This window comes from Musa acuminata, chromosome BXJ3-5 (assembly GCF_036884655.1).
Source record: "Musa acuminata AAA Group cultivar baxijiao chromosome BXJ3-5, Cavendish_Baxijiao_AAA, whole genome shotgun sequence".
NCBI lineage: Eukaryota > Viridiplantae > Streptophyta > Magnoliopsida > Zingiberales > Musaceae > Musa > Musa acuminata.
Genome location: NC_088353.1, coordinates 18,844,799 through 18,865,869, shown reverse-complemented (window position 1 = coordinate 18,865,869; position 21,071 = coordinate 18,844,799). Strand labels below are relative to the sequence as shown.

Sequence of the window (21,071 nt, the reverse complement as noted above, 5' to 3'; positions counted from 1 at the left end):
GTTATTGAGCCTACCACGGCACAAATATTGCATACGCCCTGTCTCTCTTTCTCTCTCTCTCTCTCTCTCTATGGCGACAGAGGTCGACGAACTCCTAGGGTTTCTGTCCGCCCCTTCCCTCCAAGTAATCTCTCTCTCTCTCTCTCTCTCTCTCTCTCTCTCTCTCTCTCTCTCTCTCGGTATCTAATAACGGATTGGTTCTCCAGGTGAAGAAGGCGGCGGTCGACATCGTCCGAGGGCTTACTGGCTCTGATGATGGCCTCGGCCCCCTCGCCGCCCGCGCCGACATCGCCCTGCCTCCGATCGCTCGCCTTATCCGCGACGCTCCCGAGCTCGCGGCACCGGCTGCCGAAGCCCTCATTAACCTCTCCCAGGATCCTGCTATCGCCGAGAAGCTCATCGCCCTCGGGACGGTTCCGACAGCCTTGGACGTTCTTTACAAGCACGGCGATCCCAATCTCTCACGCCTCCTTGTTATGCTCCTTGCCAATCTCACGCAGGTCGATTCCGGCGCTAGTGCCCTCCTTCAGGTCCATCTCGAACCAAGTCATCCTTGTTTATTTGGAACAAGAATATCCATCTTTTTTAAGCAATATGGCTTGGGTTGGCGGTGATTGGTTTGGTTTTGTATTAGAGATAAGTAGCACCTCGTGGCTCTCAATAGTGGATGGAGCTCTCGGTATGCTTTTGTGCAACGATTGGTGAGTTTGACTGTTGGAGTGTAATGAAAAGGCTATTGTTAAGTGGATACGCAAATGTTGCTTGCTTCTTGACCATGAAAACTAAGATGTCTACAGAAATCAATTCCTGTGATAAATCTGGGGGAGTTCATCAGTTTTTAACATACTTTATGTTGTATTTATGTATAATATAAAGAATATTATCTGATTTCAATACTTTCGTTTCTTTTTATTATTATATATATGTAATGTCAAGAAAAAAAGAAGAATAATGGTATGGGAAATATTTTCAATTGATGAGGTGTGTCCAATTAATAATCATAAATAGACATTGAATGAATCAATGTTATGTATAATGTGAAATGTTAATTATCTTCTTCTAATATTCTCTCTTTATTATCCAAAAGTTGGCTTAAATTAGTGAATAAGATTGGATTGGAGACACTGTTAGTCACATGTTAAACAAGTATCCTAGGGATATAATTTCCATGTAGCCTTCTGCTACTTACGTGGGGAAATTGCTATTTTAAAGATATTTTTTGGAAAAGCTTGCTTAATATCTTGATTTTTATGTCTTCTAATTCCTTCTAATTTCATATCCTATAAGATGGTAAAATCTTACCATAACAAGTAGCTATTGTGTACCTTTCTTCCAGTAACTCTGCCTTGGAGAGTGTTTTCTTTTACATAAATTATAATACAAATAACAAAGTCATAATGGCGATTGGTACATCAAGAATGTCGTCAGATGTTGTTGAGATGGAGAGCTTAGGTGGTCACGTGGGTTGTTGAACAATAAAAACATTGTTTTGACATGTAAAATAAGAGAGATGTGTAGGGGTTAATTATTGGGGTATTTGTTCCTTATTGGTACACAAAGAGGCAAGGGAGAAAAGGAGACAAATTAAAATAATAAGTGGGATGGGGATATCAAGTGCAAGGCATATAAGCTAAATTCTTTGATTATGAAGAAATCTATTCTGGTGAATAGAACAAACTGGTGCCAAATGGCTCCATCTATTTGTTTTCTGATTGTGATTTTGTACAATTTGACACTTCTCATCTGAATTTATTTTTTCTTATCACTTGAATAATCTTATTATTATTTTGATAAAGAATTCTCATACTATAGTCCACCATATATGCATGACTTTATCCTAATGTTTATTATAATATCAAGGGGAGATGTTATTGCCATGAAATTTTTTCCTTGTTGCATTATTTACTATAGTAGTTTGGATATATATGGCACTTTATACATACTAAACTTTTCAGATTGGAGATGATAAGATGGAGGGTTTGTATATCTCAAAGCTTGTCAGATCATTCTGTAGGTCATCTTCTGGTGAATCAAAAGGTAATTTCTTTCTCTAATGTCATATTTGATGCAGCAAACATTTCTTTACTTCCTTTCATTTTCAATCTTGCTGGTGATCTTGATCATCGGTCGGGTTTTTCGTCTGATGGATAGAATATGCAGCACCTCAGTTCTCTGTAAATTTTTTGAGTCTTTAATTAACACTTCATCTTTTTGTGCTGTTCTATTTCTGATAAATTAAGACTCTACTGATTAAATTGTGTTGTGCACAAATCTCATTTTCCTAGTGAATTTGGAGTGAGAAACTGGAAAATTGTCTTAATTTTTCTTGAAGATATAGAAGAATCTATTGTCCTGTTTGTATGGAGGTTTTAATGCTGACTTATGAAGTTCAAATCAACTTTTGTCCTGAAAATTTCTCATCTTAAGTCATGATTTTAAAGTTTTTCTTTCACCTTTTATGTATTGCATTATGGACAACTTTAGTAAGTTATCTTGGCTGCTTGGCCATAATAATGTGTATTGGTTGCTTTCATGTTATGTGTGCCATTCTTGGCGCAAATCAAAGTTACAGTGGACACCTCTTTGTACTTTCTGCAGCAGAAGATACCTTTGAACATGTTGCTTCAGTACTTGTAAATATATCAAAGGTGGAGTCTGGAAGAAAAATTCTTTTGGAACCCAAGCGAGGTCTTCTTAAGCAGGCCATCTGTCAGTTGGATTCTACGAATCCACTGAGAAAAAAAGGAGTATGTATGAGGATTGTATTATTCTTAAAAATTAAATTAAATCTCCTTTGTGTAGTTTGTCTTTTCATCTTCATTTGGTATTAGTGTTATTTTTTGAAAAAATTAGCACTAAGTCTATGATCCAAAAGTATGCAACAAAATCTTGGAAAATAGCTGCTGCTTCCTGTATCTTGCAGATGCTGCTGAACCTGATTCTCTTAACTACATCCTCATTTATGATACTTGTTTATATTGTTTATACCTCTGTTCTTGTTCAGAAAGTTCAGTAACTATAAATTTGTATCTTAACAGTGCTATTAATTTATAGCACTATGAATTGACAATATTGTACCTTTAATCTGGTGGTGCCAATTATTCCTGGGAATCATAAGACATGCAAAAAATAAAAATAAAAAATGCTCATGCATTTGCAAGATAACAAATAACAGAACAACACGTATATGTTCCTAGATTTTCTCTGCATTACCCAATTAACAGAATTATGCTAGAAATTTATCTATGGTGTTTCTAAATAGTATTCAAGAATCTGATGTTTGAGGTTTTGTGAGTATTCTTCGTTGTAATTTAGGTGAGTATAAGTGTAGCTGTCATGTTGCGCAGGGGGTATGTGATGGTATGATATAGTTTCATTGTTGGTTGGAACATTCTTGTGCCAGTTGGCGCATGCCAAAATTTAACTTATTCATGTTGTGGAACTTCCGTCAAAATTACTCTTGTGCCAATTTGTAATGATTCATTTCATCCTGTGCCTGTATGTGGTGATAGGGATAACAGTCTTTGAGTGGGACTAACCTGTTTTATTGTAAAGCTTAGTTTATGAAGAAATCTTTTCTTTTATGATGAGAGTTAAGAAAGGAAAAGTATTATAGAACATTTGTTTTTTCCTTCTTTGGCTGAAATTTTCTGAATGTTTTGGTCTTTGGAGTACATTTTGATAAGAATAATGCAGTCAGTTGTATCAAGACTGATCCCGGTTGTTTACTTTTACTAATCCATCAAAATAAGATTCGATTAATTGATACATGTACCAATCTGACTTTGCATTTGTTTCTAGAGATTTTTGTTGAATCATGTGATGAGGGTGTTCACACTTTGAATCAAATTCTTATAGAAAATTTAAAAAGAAAAGAAGGATAATTTCTATCATTTTGAATAATCTGACTTAAGATGGTGATAGGCATATATTTGTGAGGTTTCATATATATTTTTGGTTACTGTCTTACTTGATCTATTCTTTTCTTTTCGGATAGTTGGTTAACGAGTCATATCTGTTTAGTTTTAATAAGTCTTTGCCTTTTTCATTTGGATATTTGTATGTGGAAGAATAAAAAATATGTAAAAAATGTGCAGGTTTCAGGAACCATTCGCAATTGTTGCTTTGAAGCTGACAACCAATTACAAAATTTGCTTTCAGTAGCAGAGTTCCTTTGGCCTGCTCTACTTCTGCCTGTAGCTGGCAATAAGGTAGATGTTAAACCTAGATTGTTGATGATATATGGTTCTCATGTGGAAGCTGAACCTTCTTTTAAACTTTCTTTTCATGTTATGGTCTTCCAAAGTTCCAAGCATCTTTATGCTGAATTTTTGCTCAGTAGAGTTGCTGCTTTAGCTTTAGCAGGCTAAAAGAAGTTGACTTGGTGATATTCTCCAAATGTTGAGGTACACTAGAGGGAAATTACCTTTGTTATTGTAAGAGCTAATTAATTTTGTCACATCATAAACTACCAGATGTTATCCTCAGTTAAAACTCTTCGAGCATGATGCCAGTAGATCTCCTTAGCTTTTTTCTTGTGATATAAGTTGTATGATATGTGTAGATGCAGATTGTGTAAGACATGTTAGTTTGACTAGCAAGATGAAAACCTAAAATAGTCGCTCTTCTAGCCAATAATGATTAACCTTTTGAATTTAAAACAAAAGCTTTGAATCTGGCATTGCATATGATTGGAAATGAATATCAGTACTTTGTTTGGACTAATCATGCGCACCTTGTTTAATTAAGGTTTGCGATGTTGGTCTTTAGTTTTAGATTAACATTGGACTTTTAGATCCGACTTGGATGTGATTGGCTTGAATCAGCTGAATTGGACCATTAGTGGGGTCAAAATCAACTCGGATGGGTCTCAACACCAGTTGGAATCTGCTCAATCAGTTGATATCACTTTGTACCCAGCAGAATCTATTGAGAATTTCTCGGCATACACTGAAAAGAGCCTGGAACAGGGAGATGGAATTGGAATGAACAGGATTATCGCAATCACTTGGATTGGTGCTTGTCCTGGATCTCCTAAATCTACCTGAACCTGTCACATCCAGCTAAACATGTGGGCTAACTCCATCCAGCTCGATGAGGTTCACACTAAATCAGTCAATTTTTCAAACCGTGTTTAGATGCATATGAGATTTATGCACTGAATAGAAAATTCCTTATTTGTTAATGAAATTTTAACTTTTCTGGTTGATGTTTAAATGGTCCTGTCATATCTGCCATAAAAAAATAATGAGTTTATCGCAGTAGACACTGCAGCATGCTCATCTTGTTCCAATGCCTTCCATTCAGGGTTATCGGTTTTCTAGTTTAATGTTTGCTTTTAGGTGCTACAGAATATTGATTGTTTACTAAGTGTTTTAGTTTTCTTTTAGTAAGTGACTTTAAACTTTCTTGTGAACAACTCTTTTCTGCTTCTAATTGAGAAGTTTCTTCAAAATTTCATGTATTTAAATTCAATTCTCTTTAACTAACTTCGAATAGCTCTGTTTTGTAAATTTAACAGACTTGTCTCATGGACCTCACAGTACTAAATATGTTGCTGTTTTGTACCTGTTGTTATTGATTGATCAAGTACAGGTTTACAGTGAGCAAGATATATCAAAAATGCCTCTCGAGCTTGGAAATGCACTTTCTCATGAACGAGAACCAGTTGATGATCCTGAAATTCGTAAACAGTCATTGGAAGCTCTCTACTTGATCTCTTTGCAAGTAAGACCTCTACCAATGACTAATGATTTGTGTTCCAAACTTTTGTCGTGAAATATTACACGTTTGATTTTGATATTGTCACCTATTTTAAGAGGTGTATGTCGCAGAATGCTACAATTTTCAAAACCTAACACAACTTGTAACTACGCTTCCATACTTCTATTAGTTCAATTTAGTTATTCTATTAAGTAGAACATAGTCTGGTATGCTTAGATTACAAATTGATATGCGGCAAAAAGTGCCTTGGTGGCATCCTTAAAATATCAGAATCCATAGAACCAAACTGCATACTAATAATGCAGTAACAATACATTGTATTGATGGACAAAATTAGTGTAATAAAGAAATACAACAGACTGGAATTGAAGAAAGCTTTTAAGTAACTTTGTGTGGACATATATCAATAAAATATATTTTAAAATTTATATCCAGATTTGTTATTATTTCTCCAGGAAGCCGGAAGAAGAGCACTGTGGTCTGTTAATGGGCCACGAATACTGCAAGTTGGGTATGAAGACGAAGACGATCCTAAAGTAATGGAAGCTTATGAATTGATTGGCTCTCTGGTACTATTGCTGACTTATTTGTTGAAAATAAACAATTTTGCTTTCAAAGTTTTTCTTTCCTATGTATTATTGTTTCTTTTGGCATCTCATTCTGGAAACAATGGGAAAATTGCATCAAGGTGATTGTCAAAGATAGTGTGTTTTGATTGTGTTCATTGAAAGTAAAATCAGAATTTGTTAAATATACATTTTTTCTCATCCTTCAGTAAACAAACTTGAGTTTCCACATGTCGATGTTTACAATTCATGGCCTGCCTAAAGAATTGAGCTTGAACAGAATGGTGTTTTCGACTGAACTTCAGGTTCCGTACATCATCACCTATGCCCTGGACTTTGGCCCTAGTGGTTCTGTCGAAACTCAGATTTCCTCTGGTTAACAGACCCAAACTGACAAAGGATCAGTGTTATGTCCCCATGTGGCCCTCATCCCACAATTGTTGTATAACAAGAAGTTATAATGTGCAACTATTTGGGGTCAGCTACATATGTCTTTTGCCATCAGCTACAAAATAATTTTTGATTAAATTAACAGTATTTAAATATTTATTATAGTTTTTAGTAAAATCTGTTTAAGCATTCTTTTACATTCTCCTTGCAATTGTCCCACAATTGTTATATATGAGAAAAATATTCTATATTTATAAGATCATGTATCTAAGAAAATTTATTTATAGCTAGCTTTTCAACTGAGATCATGGACTCATCACAAATGAAAGCAAAACAATTTGGATCAAGTTCATGTGTGGCTGTGGGTGCTGTTACAAGTTTTTAGTATGGACTGATGATGGAATGATAATGGTGAGTGGATGAAAAACTGGGGATATAAAAGTAGTATGTTATATCTGCTTAGGAAGCATCCCTATTGAGTGTGCATGGTTAACAATATGGGTAATAATAGTTGCCTAGCTCTTCCAGACGAGATATTGGGCTGTAACAATATACAATTTTCCACAGCTTGGTTCACTATATATATATATATATATATATATATATATATATATAAGAGATATATTTGACAAGTTTCACCATGTTCCCTGCAAAGTTGTTGTTCATTGTTAATATTTATTTAAATGGGTTCAGCTTTTCGTTCATGTTGGAACTTTTTCTCTTCATTTTAAGGGGCATTTACTTTTGTTTTGATTCATGATAGTGGTATTGCTACAGAAGGCTGGCAATATTTAATTGCTTGAATCGTGTGTGCGACCTTTTATAATACAGTGCCATTTAGTTTTTGGGTCCCTCATGAGAATATGATTTTCTTTAATCCTGACCCCTATTCTGTTTGTGTCGACAGCTGGTGAGTAACGTTGAAGCTGAACAATGATCATCCTCATAATCAACATAAGTTGGAGACTTCACTTGTCCACAAGTTCTGTTAATTAGATCTGATATCAGATTCATAATGTGGTTCCTATGGGAAGATGATGATACAGTAGGAAGTTTGGTTTTTACCCCAAATAGCTCGCTCATTGTATTAGTGGAAGATAACACACCATTGGTAGTTTCCTGTAGCTATTTATCTTTAAAATGTCTCATTAAATAATGAAATATTTCTTTTACAACCATTTTGATGACATAATTCTACACTAGTATCTACAAATTGCCTATATATTTATCTGCTGTGTTAAGAAATGTTTCTTTGTGAATCTGTCTGATTTATTTATTCTGTGGGACATAAGCTGGCATTTTTTTTTTTGGCTCTATGCTGTTTGACATATAAATAGAAGGCAACTTTTGTAGATAATGGTATGTTCTAAAGCTAGGCCCTGCTTATCTAGCCCTAAAAGCCGATCTCCAAAGTGAACCTAAATCATAATCCACAATGTTCAAACCCAAGTTAATGGTGGTAGAACTATCTAGCCCCATAAATTGATTAAAGTCTTCTCTCATGTTTGATGTTGGATTAAACTCTAGGATTACACTCTTAGCTCTTGTTTTATGCTGTTCAAATGTATGTTATCTCTTCTTTGAACAACTGCAAGGCCCAAGTCTGCTTAAAAACCGTGGAAGAAGGATATCATTAGTTAGAGTCAGTTGTAATTTGAACCATGAATTTTTTTTTTTGTAATGAATTGCCAAGGGAACCATTCAAAAGCTGCATGCGGAGGAAGTGTAATCCAAATTATACTGCTTGAGCTGGACCAGTTGGTACTGTTGTCATTAATACTTCCTTATCACTGCAGCCTCTACTGAAACATTCAATTCAATGGGGCCATTGATTAGCTTTCTTCATTTTGAACAGGAGTACTTGGACCCCTAAAGAAACTAATAAATTTCCATGTGAAAGTGGTTTCAGTGGATGTTCTCAATCTAATATATCGTGGAGCTTAGCATTTTCTTTGTTCCCACACTAGCGTACACACAGAACCCTGTTGTATGACTGCTTTAGCTGGGCACTTTGTTATATTTGCTAAAAGGATTGAGATGCACTTCCTATCCCTTCTGCCATGAGCTCAGAGTTAGAGCTCAGACCAGTCTTATCCATTCATCTCTCGAGAGAAAGTTGCCTTTCTTAGAGCTCAGATCAGAGCAAAGAAACTTCTTTTCTTCTGAGATGTTGAAAGTTCGATCACAGCTGGATCAAGAAGGGCTGCATTTAATTGCACTTTTTGGTTATGGGTGCATGGAGTGCATGAGAGTATTTTCAGTCCTTTTCTTTGTACAGCACATTTCTGCAAGCACGGATATACCTCTCCACCATCTGGTCAAGTATCGGGAATAATGTGTGGCAGTAAAAGCACTGTCTGCAGAACATTTATTTGTTTCGCTTCGTTTTCTATCTCCAGTATGGCAGTATCATCACTATGTGAATGTTGTGAACTTCGGAACATAACGAAGGCATTACAACAGTAAACCAAACTGGTTTACTTACTCCACTTGGAGTTGTCGAAGAGTCTTAATCGAAACCTCAACTGGTTTGAAAAATGTTTCATCTTCTGAGCTGATGACTTCATGGATCAATACGTACGACAATGGCTTCATTTTGACTTTTGTCTCTGGGTAAACTGGTGATTGCAGATCATGGAGAAACTAAACTGTTTTGGATTCATTACTCCCTCATTCTTCCACTGCACAGCCTCAAGAACCAAGATGATCTCTCCATTTAAGATGATTGATCACAGGTAACAGTCTTCTGCCATAGAATACAATACCTTCTTCTCCCATACCATTGGAGACAGTATACTTTACAATCGAGCTACCTCATATACAGTTTTTGGGCTGCATGAGCACCTACAACCGATCACCACCAGCATCGTCCGTTGCCATGGTTCTCTGACCCTTGCGCAACAGTCTCATCAAACAACCACGACTCCAACAGCGAAAATGGCGTTTGATAAGATGATGGCTGCCGTGACACGACGGAGTTCGATGTGCTGGCCGTTCCTTGGCTCGATGAGGCCGAATCGGCCTGTGTCGTCGTCGACGCCCCGTCGGCTGCGCCGGTAGCCCCGGCTGGATTCCCGGTCCGGCCTTCGAGAAGCCGGGAGATGTTCTCGGCGCTCGACGCGTACGCCGTCCTGCTCGAGTCATCCGACGCGCAATCCGCTGGCTTCTCGATCAACAGGGCCTCGCACAGAGCTCGCCTTGCCTTGTGGATGTCAGTCTGCAGACTCCTCTCCCACTTCCCCCGGGAGATGGATGGCTTCGGGCCGTTCCCGTCGGCCTCGACCTTCCTGAGCTTCTTCTTCAGGTGGGTGTTCCAGTGATTCTTGATATCGTTGTCTGTTCTTTGAGGGAGATAAGAGGCAATGGCTGCCCATCTGCATGGAGCAACACAACAAAGCAGCTAAACTTCAAATCAGGTCAGTATAAGAGACTGTAAGCATAGTGTTCGACCTATTGCCTAGAAGAGCTTGGAGGTGGATTATGATTCTGTTTTCCTGATCGGTGAAGTTGCCGCGCTTGATCCCTGGCCTAAGGTAGTTTGTCCAGCGGAGCCTGCAGCTCTTGCTACATCGCATTAACCCTGGAAGACAGAGAACACAAGGACATGTCAGTAGTTGAACCAAACTAATACTGGATGAACACCATAAGCATCCTAGATCACCAGTATTGGCAGGAACAGCCCTCCAGTTTCCAGGACCATGCTCTTGGATGTAGGAGACCAGGCTTATGTCCTCCTCCGGTGTCCAAGGGCCTTTCTTCACGCCAACCTCTTCGCTGCATGTTGGTGTACTCATCTCTTTCTATGCCTTCTCCTCCTTGGCTCCTCGTCTTCCAGAATTGGGAGGCAAAGACAAGGGTCACATGGTGTTTCTTCTCCAACCATTGGACACATATTTATGCACAAGATAGCTGCCGTCGTGACCCGCTGACCCAACTTGGCTGCACGGAGAGTCCAAGTGCATTTACTCTGAGGCGCTCTACAAAGTCAGATTGCCGGAGGGAAGCTTCCTATCCTCTCTCTCTCTCTCTCTCACTCTCTCTCACTCTCATACACACCATTTACTACAACTATCATGTGTTTAGCTAGGGATGTCTGTGACAGTTGACTCCAACAGATCGGTGAGGTGAGATGAAGACGAAGAAGAAGAGTGCAGCTTATCTGCCATGACCGAGTAACCTCGCGCGAGCTTCGTGGACAGGTACGTCATGAACTGGTCAACAGCACGAGCTTCGTGGTTGATAGCGGCTCCGGTAACCTCGCTGTCTTCAACAGTCGGGGACAGGTACGTTGCACCTGGAGGAGAGGTGGCGAAGTCCGAGGGGAAGGGGTACGTGCCTCCTCTTTTTCCGCTAGATAACGTGACAGCGTTGTCAGAGTATCAACCTTCTTCTTCTTCTTCTTCTTGCTGCGTACAGCTACTCTGTGTTACACTTGTGGCCTTGCAACTTGAGCCAGTCTCCCGATAAAATATTGGTGCTATAGTGATTTATCAAATCCATTTGTAGGATAGGATTTGAAATTTCATTAGATAAAGTTTAAAAGATGTCAATCAGATAAATTTCAGATGATGTTAATTAGATTGTTTGATAAGGACTTTACAAAAGAAAAGAGATAAAATGTTATTTATTTATTTTACATATAATAATGAAGTTTTAGATGATAAGGACTTTACAAAAGAAAATGTATAAAAGATAAACTCAGATAGGTAATGAATTAATTAGTTATTTAACCCTTTTAAAAATGTATAATTATATGGAAAATTAAATTTCTAAAACAAAAGGTCTAGATTTTCTTTTAGGACATGCAAAATCACTCCTTATTAAACCCTAGAACTGTGAATTATTGTTGTCAGGAATGCAAATTTTAAGCATAATTTCTTGCCTAGGAAAATGAAAAGAAAATTGATGGAAAAATATTCATCTTTGAGATAGAGATGGAGATATATTATCAAGAATTTAATAGGATCAAGTGACTTATGTTTTGGGTGGTATTAGTTTCCCATTCCATATATATTCCATATATATTTGGATGGAGATAGTTTGCAATTTTTTTTTCTATTTTTAAATTTTTTACAAAAAAAGTAAATGACGAAGATGAAATTTAAACCTTGGACGTTATGATGAATTATTAATACATCTATAAACTAAGATAGCTGACATCTTCATTGTCGTTTAATTTTTAGTTACATATAAAGAGAAAAATATATTATATGTGAGATAGATTTTGAGATACTATCATGAATAATCTTATGTTGTTAAGAATTAAAAATATTTGAATGATGTATATTGGAGTTAGACCATACTTTAAATGAGTAAGCTTCATGGTATCCAATCTCACGGATATTTTACTCAAACTCTAGTAATTAAAATCTCAACAAGATCTCTCCCAAATTAATAACCTACTAATTAGAATAATTCTTTTTTAGAGAATTTGAACTCTTATATAGGTCTTCAACTTATTTCTTGTTAAGAGTATTTTGTGTTTCTTCTTCATAAAAATAGAGACATTTGATACAAGAAGTTTAACCAATTGAAAGATATCCTCATCTTCAAAATAGTCGTGTTTGTTTTGGTTCATAATAAGTGTCTTTCTTTGGAACTTAATAACTTTAGTGTCTAGATTATACTAATTTCCAAGCACCATATATGATAACAAAGTAAACTTCAACAAGTCCGATTGAGTTTTATGATGAGGATGCATTAATTGAGAGAGAGAGAGAGAGAGAGAGAGAGAGGTATGAAAATTCAAGCTGGGTAGGACCTGATCACTGAATGCCGTCCATGTCAGAATCAAGTTGTCAATTTTCTCGGGCATCAGACTCGATCAACTTATCAGTTGGGGGTGAATAAATTACTCAAGTTCAAGTCAAAAGGCATTAGCAATGTCAACTTGGACTAACAAAGATTGAAACAAGAACTAACTAAATATATCTTCCAACAGGTGCAATTAACTAAGAGAGTTTTCATGAAGCTTAAGACCTATATGGTATAATCACACTTACAATCCTTTTGTGCAATTTGGGAAAACATAATACTGAGGAGATCTTTTAGAGTATACTTAACCTCAAGATTCTATTTTGAAGTTCGTGTCGATTAATTCCACCATCACAGAGAATTAAAACTTAAATTGTATGATTACAAACAATGGCAAGCCATATAGCTTTCCAAGTAGCTAGGACAAAATACATGAGTTTCATATATATAAAAAGTATTCTTAATTAAATTATGAACATTTTAATTTAAATTTTAACTTTTAATATATATATATATATATATTTAGAATTATTATTATTATTATTATTTATTTATTTATGTAATTTTATGAGAATGCATGAAATTTATGTTCGTGAGACAGACGATATAGTTTTACATTTAATGTCAATTGATTTATATTTTTAAATCGATATTTTACATTCAGATTTGAGATGATATTGATGGTGTTAACTGATGATTTTTATTTTATTTTATTTTTTCCTCCTCTCAAGAACAGATAATTCAGTGTGTCATATCATCGCTAACTGTGGTGACTACAAGACAATGAATGATGTTCCCCTTAGAGTCAAACATCAACTTGAACCCCATCCAATCCAATGGTGGCTCCATTAAAATTGATGTCAAAACTTTAATGAACGAAGAGTCAAATTTGACCACCCACTCAGGTATTGTCAGATTCAGAATTCAATTCATGACATTTTGTGACAAGACGTACGTCATTTTTGACGATTACTTGGACTATGGTTGCCATCCAATTCCAAAGGGATCTTTCCAAGCATCGTATATGTCCTTGCAAATGTGGATTTACCTCTATCAATTTTTGTATGGACGATTTCCTTAAAAATGTCTAATGTTGTATGAAATTTACTATTCTTCATTCTTGTTTTACTATTATTATTTAAAAAATAATACTATTTATGATTCTTATATTATCGATTAGTATTTTTTTTTTTTCCATAACTCTATTTTTATCTCATTATCATCAATGTTGCTATGATGATGATGATGATGATGATGATAATAATAATTATTATTTTTATAAAAATAAATAAATTGATAATAATAATAAGAAGAAGAAGAAGAAGAAGAAGAAAAAGATATTGAGAAAAAAAAAAGGAGGAAGAAGGATGTTTATTGTTACTTTTATATATTTATTATTATAAATTGATATATTAATATTATTTATTCTTTTATTTTTTTATTTTTTTTCTGAATCTGTCCAACATTTGAGTTGATTGAAGATGTTAATTCAATCGAGTGAGTTGAAAATGAGGAAAAGCAAAAACGATCATTAATCCAACCATCATTAATATTCATCTATAAATAATTAAATATTTTAAAGTTTTATATTTTCATAAGATATCTTTGGTAATCCAACCCTTTAGCCCAAAGCATGCACCGGAGAGCATTTTTCTTACATGGTTGGTTATAAAGAGACATTATGCTTTACCTGATACGAATTGACATGAAAAAATGTTTTTAAATCAAAATAAAAAATATTCTATCAAATAAAATTATGCAAAAAAAAAAAAACGAACATCATTTATGAAAAATCAAACACCAATAATGAATCATATTTGGTAGCGGAGCTCCACTTTTGACTGAAAAATATTTATTGGCCCTTATATTGCCAGTTAGTTAATTGCTTTAAATTGTTTTATTCGATCGCTTATATGGTCACGAAAGAGTGCGACTTTCATTTGTACATTACTATCATCATATCATGTTTTCTTTCTTTTATTACCACACTGTAAATTAAATCTTTTTTAATGGTGTTATACAAAGAGGAATAAGTAAATTATTGCACAAGAAGATATAATGAATATAATTACAACCTCTTAAGGTGTCATATATGATAAATATTATATTTTGAAAATAAATTTTTTTGTGTGTAAAGTACAACTAAAAAAATAAGATACCTGAGGGAGTGGGATTTTTCTTAAAGAAGAAAATAGAGTTAACTAGTTATTGACTCAATAAATTAAATAATGAAAAATAGCAGCAGTAGCAAATTCTAATTTCATCCACCTAAAAATAAGGGAGGTTTTTCGGTGGGCAGCAAAGTTTTGTTTAGAGACAAAAGTAGATGTCGACAACATGAATGTGTGTTACTACTTCAATTCAATACAAATCAAGCAGATGCCAGCAGCAACTGATGGTGAAGATAAACAAACTTGTTTCAAATCTTGGACTCAGTTTGAATTAATTCTGATCTTTAAATCAGACAAGCATTTATTGGCCTGAAAAGGGAGTGCCATCCGATCCGATGACTACTAACTTCACATCGCATCAACCTTATTTTATTCCATAAGAAACTCTCAATCTTTTATCTTATAATTATTTTCAAAGCATATTGTCTGTCTGTCATTTCACGACAAATAACACCTATCCACCATGGTGGTTGAAAGAACATTAAATATCCTAGAAAAAAAAAAAAGAGTATAAATTTGCAGTGTTTAGCCCAGGGATGGTAACCTTCAATAATTCTTAGAGAAGATAAGATAATACACGAGGCATTAATCAGAATTTTTATTCTTAGTCTATCATAATAATTCACAAAAAAAGAATTTATTATTTTGTTTTGACGTCATGACTAAAATAATAATAATAATAATAATAATAATAATAATAATAATAATCCAAATATATCTTATTTTTTGTTATGTTGCAAGATGCATATTTGTTTTGTGACACAAGTGTATTCCCAAAATAGAATATCAAAATTAGTTCTTGGATTTCTTACTCATAGCCTAAGCATAGGAAGGGTTGTGATTTACTCTTGATTTCCTTGATACAATTTCTTGATCCCCTAATAAGCTAAGCATTTATATTTGTTGCGTGGTGCATCTATCTAATCCTTGGAGCTGCATCCGTCACCTAATTTCTGCAAACTAAATCTAGTCATTTGCATTGCTTGAGTTTTTTATTTATATTTATTTTCTTTGTCTTCGATTAAAATAACAAAAACAAAAACATCAACAAATTAAGAAGAGGAAAATTTGGATCACTTCTCCATTCCTCCACATGTTAGTCCACGTAGCTTTCCACTTGGCAAACAATATAAGCTTGTGGCGTCAACTCTCACCACGTTGACGTCTAAAAAGTTGATTAGTTAGTAGTAGTGGGCTTCATTAAAATGATTCTTCTTCATGATGTACGCTTTCAAGTTCATAAGTCGACGACAACAGACTAATTTATGAAGTATATGAGTGTTATTATTGAGGAACTATATGAACTCAAAGGAAAAGCGATTAAGGGCACACCATGTCATCTCTCCACTCTCCCCATTTGAAATGCCAAGGAAGAAAGAGAGGAGTAGATGGATACATCGGAAGATTATGCTGCTGCCTTCTAATTGGGACATACGATCGATGTGGAGTGTTAACTAATTAATCCAATAATTCTAAAAGGTTCCTCGGAGCACAAGCATCATGATGATGCTGTATCTGTACCATCAAAATCTAATCTAATCTAATCTAATGCACGAGGTTTTCATTAATTGGGAGTTTTTCTTTGACGCAAACCATAGTCAATCGGTTTAATGGTTTGTAGTATTGACCCTTAAAGATGTTTAGAATTTGAATGGAATTTAAAGAAGAAATATATGTAAATGCAAACGATCGCATATAGTGAAGAGCCTTTACATGTCCCGTGTTTAGTGGTTTATCATGTTAATTTCCCGATCCAAAATGATGGAAAAATTATGACAACGGGTTTTCTAGAGATGTTGCGGTACAATTAAGTCAACGGGTTATTAGTACTTGATGGAAAAAGTCATCGTACAAAGTGGACCCTCAATTAATTGTACTTTCTAAAAAAATAGGGTTGCACTTAATGCACAAACAAGTGCGTGCTCGATATATTATCTTTTTATATAGTCATCTAATTAGTATGGCTAATTATATATATATATATATATATATATATATATATATATATATATATATATATATATATATATATCTCGGACACCTTATTTGTGGTTGACATGAAGAGACCCAATTTGCATGTTGTTGGGAGATCAATTGCATTGCTTTGTCTTGGCATGAATGCAATGCATGAGATGACAAATATCTTGTGCTAGCATCTGCTCAGAAATATGCCTCGTTGTTCATTGTGTAAATTATGCATGCACTGAGCATCACAGGCAGTCTTAATGCATTTGCAAATCTGATGGTTCTATTGGATCGATCATATACACCCATAGCTAAAGTTTCACAACTAGAATGACACTGAAGAAATACTCTACTCATCCAAGTAGTCATATGATAAGCTTTTAATCCTGAAGTTGACACACTCGAGAATAATGAATGTTGATCATGTCAAACCATTCATAGCATGGACCCTTCAACTTAGGTTTCAGGATGTCTGTTCATGTCAAGAATTTTGTCACCTGGTTAACAGGTTCTGGGTGACAAGAGTGCCACGGGTCTGTCTCCATTAGAGTTTCCCTTGCATGGTGACAACAACTATTCATTTGTTGCCTCTATCAAGTTTGTGTCGGCCTGACTTCTTTCGGTCTTTCCCTTCATCAGAGTTTCCCGTGCATGGTGACAACAACTATTCATTTGTTGCCTCTATCAAGTTTGTGTCGGTCTAACTTCTTTCGGTCTTTCCCTCACCTTCGGTTTGATCAGCGAAGGATGAAAAGTTGTGTCATCTTCCTAAAGGCATCATCATGATGACCCTTGTAGAAGCTTGTTTATAAACATGACAAGCGATTCCCATGAAGGACAAAAACAAAACATTGGTAAGACAGTTTACCATCCGGAAATGTACACTCGAGTCTCTTGTACCCGAATCAAGTTGAAAAGTATGCACACGCACTTGCGGTCTCTTGGGCAACCTAACACATTATACATGAACAAATAGCTTACACCCCTCCCGCATATTACAAGAACCAATCGAAAATATGGAGATCTCCCAACATGATATCGATGTAATCTCATCTCGAATTTGGTGAGGTCACTACTAAGGATTAGCAGCATTGATCTTGATGGATGAATATTAATTCTGAGTTGATATTTTGATGGAAGGCATCTTTTCTATCATTATAAATTTAGGATTTGATCCTCTCTCCACCCAAACCGACAAATGTAGGATGCTGCTCAGTTGATTTTTATTGATTTGATTAGAAAGATAATCTTTTTATTTTTAATGCAAGACAATAAATATTGATATTCATTTATTTCCTTCTGAAGTAGATGAGTCTGTGAGTCATATTATGATCCTCAATTATATTATGATATTATATTTTTATTTTACTTATATAATTTTATGAGTAATTTGATATTTATGCATTATGACGCTTGTTAGTCACCAAAGTGGTCATACATTAAAACTACACAAAAATCAATTATATAAAATTTATAATTCATTACCGATCATTAGTGATGCTTATTAATAAAAATGACATGATGGTAGCATTTGTAATCTTTATTGATGATGTTGATAGATTATAAGAACTTTTGGGATTATCGAAAGTTTGATCAATTATTCTTATAACTAATAAATATAAATATGATAATTGATATATTTACTAAGATTTACTTTTGTTTATCCAACTATAGCAAAATACCTGATTTGAGTATATTCAATTGTCAAATAGAGTGAGACATAAAGAAACATAATTATGGTTGACTATTTTAGTTTCGTCCAAAGGAGAATTTTGATATGCATTTATAATTTATCTACAATATTAAATTTGAATTATGTGTAACATTTACACTCAAAGCATTAATGTAATAGTATTTTATAATATTGTATCCCTTAATTCATAAAGAATAAATATTAAAAAGATCTCAAAGGAAATAGAGACCCTATATTATATATTATATAGATATATATATATATATATATTTATTTATATATATATATATAGTAGATAATCTTTTGGTTTTAATGTAAGACAATATTTAAAATATTGGTCGTGTTACTTGTAATAAATATTTAACGAAAAATAATGTTACTCAAAGTTTTAATTCAAAACCAAAATTTATTTAGCTGAAAGAGATTGACCATTATATATAATTTTTCAGATTTTATAACATTGCAAAACAGAAACATTTCTTCCCACAATCGATTTATCACTAAGCTCAAAACCTTAGCCATTTGCATTACCCAAAAACGGCAACATGTTAAAGAAAACATCGAGAGGAGACGAGTGATTGCCATCAACTGCTACACACATCAATGGTTGACCAACCACAACAGCTAATGGTGGAAACACAAAGTGATAACATTCCCTGACGTGCATCAAACGTCACTATTAAACCGCGGACTCGTTAGGTATTTGGGGCACCCAATACGTATCCACATCCAAACTGACCTTAGATCTCGCAACTGTTTCATTGGATCACAAGTCAGCTGCGAGAAATCTTAGAACTGATTCCAAGCTGCTCCATTCTCCTCATCCCTTCTTCTCCCTTCTCTCTCTCTCTCTCTCTCTCTCTCTCTCTATATATATATATATATATATATTCTTGTCATCTGCATGCGCATGTAGTAAAGCAATGGCGAGGATAGTGGTATTGGCCACTGGTTTCATGGCCATATGCGCCTTGTCGTTCTCCCCCGCGGGCGCCGCCTCGCTCTCCCCCGCTCCGCCACCCTCTGATTGCTCGGACATCGTGTCCGCCCTGATGGATTGCTTTTCGTACGTCACCAACGACAGCACCACTCCTTGTCCCAGCAGGTCGTGCTGCGCAGGCGTCGCCGACGTCGTCACGGAGAGCCCGGAGTGCATCTGCCAGACGCTGCAGGAGGCTAACGATCTCGGTGTCGCCGTGAACATGACCCGGGCGCTCGATCTCCCCGCCGCTTGCTCCGTCAAGGCGCCCAAAATCCACTGCGACGGTGAGCTGTGAATGCGTTTGTAGATATGCCATTTTCACATCTGCAGACCTCAATTGTTTTGTTTGGGATTGAAATTGCAGCTTCTAGTCCTTCGGCTGCACCTCCATGTAAGTGATGATCGCGAAGATGCTCATCGAGTATTCGCTATAATGTCTTGTTGGTGTCCATGATTCAGCGAACGATGTGATCCTAATCCTTCTCGATCAAATGCAGCACCCCCACGGCCATCTCCAGGCCCATCGCCATCCCCGCGGCCATCTCCAGTGCCATCACCGACCCCGCGGCCATCTCCAGTGCCATCACCATCCCCACGGCCATCTCCAGTTCTATCGCCGCCGCCAACTACACCGCCATCTCCACCGCCAGCTACTCCATCTCCAACACCGGCAACTCCGCTGCCGAACTCGGCTGTTACTCCATCACCGACTCCTGCTTCAGCACCCATGTCATCCGAAGCACCGAGGCTGGCTTCTGTTGTGGTGGCCATTGCAGGCCTTGCTTCTGCTATTTTCTATCAGATTCATTTCTGTTAATTTAGATCAGTATGATGGCAAATGCATTCTGAGCTTGTTAGGAGGTGTCTAGTTTTAGTTTCCATCAGGAATTAATTGTCCTCTTTTTCCTTCTTTATAATAACAATTCAGGATTATTCTTCCAGTAAAATAATCAACCCTGTTAATTTTAGTTCCTCTGTTTTCTAAGGAATTCAGGAATTTTGTTTTTTTTAGATCCATAATTAAAAACTGGAGACCCTAATCGTGTAGGGTTAGTGTATTTTGAAGAAATGATTCCAAGGATAACTTTCTAGATCACTTAAGATCCACTTGTAAAGTTTTTATTGGCAAAGGATGTTGTTACCGTGAAACTTTTCATTGAGGTTAAACCTTGTTTGTTTAACTCGCTATAGTCCGATCTTTGTTACTACTCCGACCAAAGCCAGTCAAGTTTGGCCTCCCTCCCGTCACGCCTAAACCAATCGTCGGGTTGGGCCCCGCAAACTTACCCTGACACCGATGCCAACTACATTCCTTGGTGCCTCTTCCGCAGATCCCGTTGCTATCCCGTGACGTACCACCACCCCACCTGTAACCCTGCAATCAAATCTAAACCTCCGACATGTCAGCATTCTCTACCTTTACAGGCTTGACTGACTCTCACCGAAAGTGACGATAACCACTATATATATATATATATATATATTTTTTTTTTTTATATGGAGATTTTGTTTATATTTTATATGGTATAATTGGCACGTAATACGGAAATGGGCTTGGAAAAGAATAGTAAGTCTTTAGCTTCAACAGCTAAGTCACAAAATCTTTGATTATCTAGCACTAATATGTATTACTCCCCGTAAGGGGGTTACTATTTATTGTTGGGCGATTGGTCAGGGAAAAAATATTTTTTTGAAAATTTCCCGAATTATACCCCTTTTTAAAATTCTTAAATCACCACTCTCAATTTTTAATATTCCAAAAATATCCCTTAAAAAAGCTGTCATTTTTAACTGCATTTTAAAAACACTATATATATATATATTTA

The 21,071-nt window shown here is 35.8% G+C and overlaps 3 protein-coding genes across 5 annotated transcripts; 2 read left to right on the top strand and 1 right to left on the bottom strand.

The window, feature by feature from the left end:
- Window positions 1-7,858, top strand: LOC103972945 (uncharacterized). Of its 2 annotated transcripts, none has more exons than XM_009387366.3 (8): window positions 1-124; window positions 207-530; window positions 1,956-2,037; window positions 2,602-2,747; window positions 4,098-4,211; window positions 5,596-5,727; window positions 6,180-6,293; window positions 7,588-7,858. In XM_009387366.3, the coding sequence occupies exons 1-8, from the start codon at window positions 71-73 to the stop codon at window positions 7,615-7,617; spliced, it is 996 nt and encodes a 331-aa protein (XP_009385641.2). In that variant the 5' UTR covers window positions 1-70; the 3' UTR covers window positions 7,618-7,858. The 2 variants fall into 2 exon arrangements, with proteins under 2 accessions (XP_009385641.2, XP_009385640.2); XM_009387365.3 differs by having other exon boundaries at window positions 2,599-2,747.
- A 1,516-nt stretch (window positions 7,859-9,374) lies between these two features.
- LOC135639003 (myb-related protein 306-like) lies at window positions 9,375-10,847 on the bottom strand. Its single transcript, XM_065152687.1, has 3 exons — window positions 10,342-10,847; window positions 10,131-10,260; window positions 9,375-10,054 (listed from the first exon to the last, which is right to left on the bottom strand). Exons 1-3 carry the CDS (start codon window positions 10,472-10,474, stop codon window positions 9,535-9,537), a joined length of 783 nt encoding a protein of 260 aa, XP_065008759.1. The 5' UTR covers window positions 10,475-10,847; the 3' UTR covers window positions 9,375-9,534.
- An 8,290-nt stretch (window positions 10,848-19,137) lies between these two features.
- LOC135638613 (non-specific lipid transfer protein GPI-anchored 23-like) lies at window positions 19,138-20,256 on the top strand. 2 transcript variants are annotated; one of them, XM_065151811.1, is made up of 3 exons: window positions 19,144-19,529; window positions 19,610-19,636; window positions 19,743-20,256. In XM_065151811.1, exons 1-3 carry the CDS (start codon window positions 19,187-19,189, stop codon window positions 20,060-20,062), a joined length of 690 nt encoding a protein of 229 aa, XP_065007883.1. In that variant the 5' UTR covers window positions 19,144-19,186; the 3' UTR covers window positions 20,063-20,256. The 2 variants fall into 2 exon arrangements, with proteins under 2 accessions (XP_065007884.1, XP_065007883.1); XM_065151812.1 differs by lacking the exon at window positions 19,610-19,636 and having other exon boundaries at window positions 19,138-19,529.
- The last annotated feature ends 815 nt before the right edge of the window (window positions 20,257-21,071 follow it).

Coding starts and splice junctions, on each gene's coding strand:
- LOC103972945 (XM_009387365.3), top strand. CDS start 71: ATGGCGACAGAGGTCGACGAACTCCTAGGGTTTCTGTCCGCCCCTTCC. Junction 125..206: donor TGTCCGCCCCTTCCCTCCAA/GTAATCTCTCTC, acceptor TTGGTTCTCCAG/GTGAAGAAGGCGGCGGTCGA. Junction 4,212..5,595: donor TGCCTGTAGCTGGCAATAAG/GTAGATGTTAAA, acceptor GATCAAGTACAG/GTTTACAGTGAGCAAGATAT.
- LOC135639003 (XM_065152687.1), bottom strand. CDS start 10,474: ATGAGTACACCAACATGCAGCGAAGAGGTTGGCGTGAAGAAAGGCCCT. Junction 10,261..10,341: donor GGCTGTTCCTGCCAATACTG/GTGATCTAGGAT, acceptor TCTGTCTTCCAG/GGTTAATGCGATGTAGCAAG. Junction 10,055..10,130: donor CAAGCTCTTCTAGGCAATAG/GTCGAACACTAT, acceptor TGCTCCATGCAG/ATGGGCAGCCATTGCCTCTT.
- LOC135638613 (XM_065151811.1), top strand. CDS start 19,187: ATGGCGAGGATAGTGGTATTGGCCACTGGTTTCATGGCCATATGCGCC. Junction 19,530..19,609: donor GCCCAAAATCCACTGCGACG/GTGAGCTGTGAA, acceptor TTGAAATTGCAG/CTTCTAGTCCTTCGGCTGCA. Junction 19,637..19,742: donor TCCTTCGGCTGCACCTCCAT/GTAAGTGATGAT, acceptor GATCAAATGCAG/CACCCCCACGGCCATCTCCA.